Raw genomic sequence first — 6,278 nt, forward strand, 5'->3', positions numbered from 1 at the left:
TGACATTTTCAATCTCTCTCTCTAGCTCAGGCTGTTATCCCCACCTGCTTCAAGATGTCCACTATCATCAATGTGCCCAAGTAAAGGAAAGTAACTAAACTGAATGACTTCCAACTGGCGCAGCATTGCATCTCAGTGTAAGAGGCGTCACTACGGTCCATGGTTCGAATCCAGACTGCATCACATCCGGCTGTGATTGGGAGTCCCATAGGGTGGAGCACAATTGGCCCGGGGTTGGCCGTCATTGTAAATAAGAATTTGTTCTTAACTGACTTGCCAAGTTAAATAAAAGTTACATAAAAAAAAAAAAAAACCTGTAGCACTCATTTCCATCATCATGAAGTGCTTTAAGAGGTTAGTCAATGACCACATCAACTCCTCCCTCCCCAACACGCTCAATCTTTTCCAATTTGCCTACCACCCCAACAGATTCTCAGACGATGCAATCTCCATTACACTGCCCTCACAACACCTGGACAAAAGGAATGCATATGTGAGGATGTTGTTCATCAATTACAGCTTGGCCTTTAATAGCATAGTGCCCTCTAAGCTCACCGGCCCTGAAACTGAACTCCTCCCTATGCAACTGGATCCTGGACTTAATGATGGCCCAGGTGGTGAAGGTATGCAACATATTCCCTTCTCAACATGGAGGCCCCACAAGGGTGCATCCTCAGTCCCCTCCTGTACTCCCTGTGTACCACAACTGCATGGCCTCACACAGGTCTAACTCAAAGTTTGCTGATGACACGACAGTAGTAGGCCTGATTACCAACAATGACGAGAGGACGAGGAGGAAGGCAATCTGACGGCGTGGTGCAAGATAAACCTCTCCAGCAACATCAGCAAAATAAAGGATCTGATTAATTACTTCAGGAGAAACCAGGCTGGGCATGCCCCCATCCTCATCAACAGGGCCACTGTGGAGATGGTCAAAAACGTAATGTTCCTCAGCGTACACATATCTGAGGAGCTGAAATGGTCAAACCACACGGACAGGAGGAGGTTGAAGAAAGTTGGCCTGTCCTTGAGGGCCCTCACAGTGTTCTACAGGAGCACCATGGAGAGCATACAGTACAGCTGCATCACAGCCTGGTACGGAAACTCCACCACAATTGGGTGCTCACTGGCTGCCCTCCAGGACAACTACTACAACACCATGTGTCGCAAGAAGGCCAAGAAGATCATCTGGGACCCTAGCCTCCCGAGCTACGGACTGTTCTGCCCACTTTCATCACTCAGATGTGGGCAGTATAGGAATATCATGGCAAAACCTGAAAGACTGGCCAATAGCTTCTACCCCCAGACCATCAGGCTGCTGACTAGCCACCACTAGTCAGCTACATACTCCAGCCCCTCCCCTCTCCCACATTGCCGGTCCCCCATGGACATCCCCCTCCCCCAACCTCAATGGACAATTACCATGCCCCCTTCAAATGGACATTTTATAATTAGCCACCACTAGTCAGATACCTGCCCCCCCCCCACACACACACATTTTCCCTGTCCTTTTGTTATTATTTGTATTGTTTCATTCCTCCCTTTGACCTGCACTGTTGGAGCTGAGCTGTACCCTGTACAGAACTGTACCCTGGATGTACATCTCCAACCCTGTGCATATCACTAATAAACACTCTAAATCTCTTAATCTAATTTAGGGTAGCCAAAATCAGCTATTTCATATAATGTATAAGGCAGTTAATTTGATATTTTGTTTTATTTTTTTCAAAACTATGTTGCACCAAAGACTGAAGCATGAAACAATATAATAACTGAGTAACAGCAAGTAACCACGCATTAATGGGCAAACTGCATCTCTCATTCAAGTGGTTAGCTCCACCTAGATCTTGAATTTGCGTTTACTTTTAAACTGCAGGAAAATGCGGCTTCTTTTGGCGCGTTTTAATTCCCGCCACGGCTAGTCTAGCGGGTTACACTTTATTCTTTATTTTTATTATATGATTGACGTGCGTTTGTATAGTCTATAATGGTTACCATTGGTGGAGACTGCGTGGTGGGCGGAGAACAGAGTGACGATCGACCTTGTGGTGGCTACTCCCATTTACTATGGATATATATTTGTCCTTCCCTGCCCTTCCTCAAATTCAAAGAGCCGGTGTCCTAGCAAAACGTGAGGTGCTGTTTTTCTTTTACAATTTGGCTTACTGTTTACAAGTAATTGACTATATCAATAGTCATATTGTATCATTGGGCTACTCGATATTTCAACTCACTGGATACGAAGGCGTTTACGTTTAAGGACCAAATAACGAGTTTTCGCAAGATCCGGATGAGACGAGGATTGGTGCCGCATTTTTTTCCTACAGCAACGTGGGTCACGCGCCAGATATAGTTGAACTGGATCCCAGATCGGAATATTTGTAGAATAAATCGTCAATTTCGTGGGATTACAAGAATGCTGCTGTCTAAATTAAACTCATTCACTCACATCTCCACCGTTGATATGCCGGCGAAAATCCAGCTTCAAGTTCACCAAGGTTAGATGACGCTTGTCTTGTAAATGGAGGTTCGCTATTAGCTAACGAGTAACATTAATGCTACCTTGCAACTAGGCTACCAATACTGTATTTTCCATTTGACCTAATCTACAGTAACCGTTTCCCTTTCGGGTACTTCAATTATTTGTATTCACACATGTAACATTACACTAACTATGTGGAAGGGTTGTATTAATCGTATGTTCTTGTATATTTACAGGGAAAGAGAGGGAGCCTTTCGAGAAGCTTTACCAGGTTGGCTCTGTGCTGGGAAGTGGCGGTTTTGGAACGGTGTATTCTGGCACAAGAATTTCAGATGGAGCATTGGTTAGTATTTCTTACATTTTTATTGTCAACCGTCGCATTCTTTAAATATATATTTTAAATACAAGTTGGCTAATCAATTCATATCTTTGCATATCTTCTCGTCTAATATCAGGTTTAATTGATCTGATCCTTTTTTCCCACACGCAGGTTGCTGTCAAACATGTGGCTAAGGATCGGGTCTCGGAGTGGGGAGAGCTGGTAAGGATGCTTTTGGTTGTTCATTTTAGTTTGAATACATGTATAGTATGTTGTTATCCAGGGGACTGTGGATCTGGCTCCATTCGTTCGTCACAAGCGATATCTCAAGACCGCACTGGCACGATTTTAATGAAACGGGCGAATGATGCGTATTGCCATAGAGATCTGGCATCATACAAAATTAAACTGTGACCCAAGACTGGAGCTATAGTAATTAACAGAAATGTTGGTCACATGCCATATCACAATTGGCCCGGGGGGAGCTGCATCATTCGTGGGGGACGACATGTTTATTATTGCCTTCCCACTATTGGCGGCAGAAATTAACCAGATTTCAATTTTATTTTCAGCCAAATGGCTCTCGTGTCCCCATGGAGATTCTACTCATGAAGAAAGTTGGGAATGGAGCTCGGGGCGTGATAAAGATGCTGGACTGGTACGAGCGTCTTGACAGCTTTATTATTGTCATGGAACGGCCGGAGAAGGTCAAGGACCTTTTTGATTTCATCACTGAGAAAGGTGCTTTACCAGAGGAGCTGGCAAAGAACTTTTTCTGTCAGGTTCTTGAAGCTGTTCGACACTGCCACAACTGTGGGGTTGTACACAGGGACATCAAAGATGAAAACATCCTCATTGATCTTCAGACGGGCGAAATGAAGCTTATTGACTTCGGATCCGGGGCATTGCTCAAAGACACTGTTTACACCGACTTCGATGGTAAGCATCTTCGTTGATATACTCTAATCATAGTCCGTTTTAGTGGTTAGCTGGATGTGTTGATTTTGGCGCCACCCTTTGGAGGGAAAGTGCATTTTTACAACTCAAAGTTTATAAACATTGTCACATGTCAGGCTCTCCCACACATTCACTCTCACACACCCTACTGTCACGCTCACTGGCGCTTGACATCAATAGAAGGCACGCAGTGATTATTTATCAATGTTTAATCCATATAATCACAGATTTATTTAATCAGTCCTTAATGTTTATTTTTTGTGTCCATTTTTGAAAGTGTTCTGTGCTAGTATGTCTTCATAGGAATTGAGCACATCATTGAATTGAACCATTATTGTTATTTCTCTATCAAAAGGCACTAGAGTGTACAGTCCACCTGAATGGATCAAATACCATCGGTACCATGGGCGGTCAGCAACTGTTTGGTCTTTGGGTGTCCTGCTGTATGACATGGTGTGTGGAGATATCCCCTTCGAGCAGGACGAGGAGATTGTACAAGGCCAGGTGCTCTTCAGACGAAGAATCTCCACAGGTGAGCCCCAATAACTGGAACAAAACATCCTAAAACCTAATAAGCTACACCAGTGAAATATATTGCTCATGTATTAGTCATTGGGTGACCAGTCTAAGCACTGACTAACCATTATCCCCATTCTTCTTCCAGAGTGCCAGCAGTTGATAAAGTTGTGCCTGTCCCTGAGGCCTGCTGAGAGGCCATCGTTTGAGGACATCATCAATCACCCATGGATGCAGAGCACAGTGTCCTCAGCAGAGCAGAGCACAGAGATCAGACTGCACAGTATCAGTCACGAGCCTACTGCGTTCACCACCGTGGTGGCCCAATGACTGTATCACTGCACTGACCGAGACTAGTAGAACAGAGATCAGACTGCACAGCATCAGTCACGAGCCTACTGCGTTCACCACCGTGGTGGCCCAATGACTGTATCACTGCACTGACCGAGACTAGTAGAACAGAGGACTGACGTGGCTGTACACCAAAGACTATATGGACTATACAGAAGGAAGTTACATTTTATTTAAATATCTCTTTCTCTTGTGGCCAGACTCCCACCTGTTCACTCTTCTTTTGGACTTCATGAAAACGTAACATCTTTAATGGCTACTTAATTGGACACTGTAATATCAAAAGCTATTCTCACCCCTACGAAGGACTTGCTCTGTAATATTGGCTGTGGTGTGAGAGTATGTACACCAGAAAGGACGAAGTCCATCCCTATTCATGTGATTTGTTCTGCTGAAGGCATGAACAAGTGGACCGTCTTTGTTACATAACTAGCTAGCTACCAACCAGCCATTGTACTCTGCCCTGCCTCACTGATGAGTGGGTGTCACAGGAAGCAAAGAGGAGCAAATCGAAGTGCCTTTGGTGTGTCAGATTGTTGGGGACCCTGGAAATACTTGAATTTCATGAAGCCAACATGTCACTTTTCTTCTTTTTTTACTTTACAATGTTTTATTTCCTGCTTTTGTCTTATAGGACTAGATCAGTAAATCCTTTGCCATTTTCCAATACCGACAGCAGCCAGAGAACCTCCTATAGTACACACAAACCTGTGCAAACAAAAACCGGAAGACTTACCTCACTCTCCTGCATCCACCTCGGAGCTTTTAACGCCTGTCTACACACAACTACCACTCACCCAGATGTGAATGCACACAGTAATGCAAAGCGCCACACTAAAATACTAAAGGCTTTTTTTGTTAGAGTAAACATGTCTCTTTCACCTCATAGGCTAGGAATAAGGCTATTGTGAATAATATTTGTGACTTTTCTCACTCGAGCTGTGTGGAATTATTTATTTATTTATAGAGAATTTCGGCTGTATATTTCATTCCACAGTTGTTTAGGGGCCCACAAATTATTTAAATGTATTTTGACCATATTTATGGCTTAATCTTGTGTGTGTGTGTGTGTGTGTGTGTGTGTGTGTGTGTGTGTGTGTGTGTGTGTGTGTGTGTAAGTAAATAACCTTCAAAGCACTTCCATTTTAATGTATGTTGAAAGTCTACTGATGGTAACTGTTAGTTATTTGTCTGCTGTTGATTTGGATGAATTGACAATGTTCTGAGTAAGCAAGTATGTGTCATACATCAACATTGTTTTCACCTCTTGTTGCATGATTGCAGCTTAGTTTGTTTTGTTTTCATCCAAATTAGAATTGTAAATTATATGAACTATTTTTATACGATTTCAATAAATATTTTTTTAACCTTGACTTTTGGCCCACTTGTTTTACTTCAGGAGCCTGGTATTTCAACTACAAACACAAGTGAAAAAATAGCTTAAAACCCAATCCTATTTCAGGTGAGAATTAGATTGACGTGAATGAATAACAAGAGAAGTTGCCACCACTGCTCCACACCTGCTCAGAGTTCACATAGCTCAACTCTTTCGTGTGTAAGAAGTGGGGTGTAGACTATTACCATATTTCAAAGTTGACAGGGACAAAAGCTGACGAACATGCGCACATCCAGGTACTTTTTGGAGTTGTAGGT

General features: G+C 43.2%; 1 protein-coding gene across 1 annotated transcript; it reads left to right on the top strand.

Annotated features, from left to right (window-relative positions):
- The first annotated feature begins 2,091 nt into the window (after positions 1-2,091).
- Positions 2,092-5,998, top strand: LOC118361016 (serine/threonine-protein kinase pim-1-like). Its single transcript, XM_035740707.2, has 6 exons — positions 2,092-2,498; positions 2,719-2,825; positions 2,973-3,023; positions 3,374-3,740; positions 4,114-4,290; positions 4,423-5,998. The coding sequence occupies exons 1-6, from the start codon at positions 2,417-2,419 to the stop codon at positions 4,602-4,604; spliced, it is 966 nt and encodes a 321-aa protein (XP_035596600.1). The 5' UTR covers positions 2,092-2,416; the 3' UTR covers positions 4,605-5,998.
- Positions 5,999-6,278: the final 280 nt, after the last annotated feature.

Source organism: Oncorhynchus keta, chromosome 28 (assembly GCF_023373465.1).
Source record: "Oncorhynchus keta strain PuntledgeMale-10-30-2019 chromosome 28, Oket_V2, whole genome shotgun sequence".
In the NCBI taxonomy this organism is placed as follows: Eukaryota; Metazoa; Chordata; class Actinopteri; order Salmoniformes; family Salmonidae; genus Oncorhynchus; species Oncorhynchus keta.

Coding starts and splice junctions, on each gene's coding strand:
- LOC118361016 (XM_035740707.2), top strand. CDS start 2,417: ATGCTGCTGTCTAAATTAAACTCATTCACTCACATCTCCACCGTTGAT. Junction 3,741..4,113: donor TGTTTACACCGACTTCGATG/GTAAGCATCTTC, acceptor CTCTATCAAAAG/GCACTAGAGTGTACAGTCCA. Junction 4,291..4,422: donor CAGACGAAGAATCTCCACAG/GTGAGCCCCAAT, acceptor TTCTTCTTCCAG/AGTGCCAGCAGTTGATAAAG.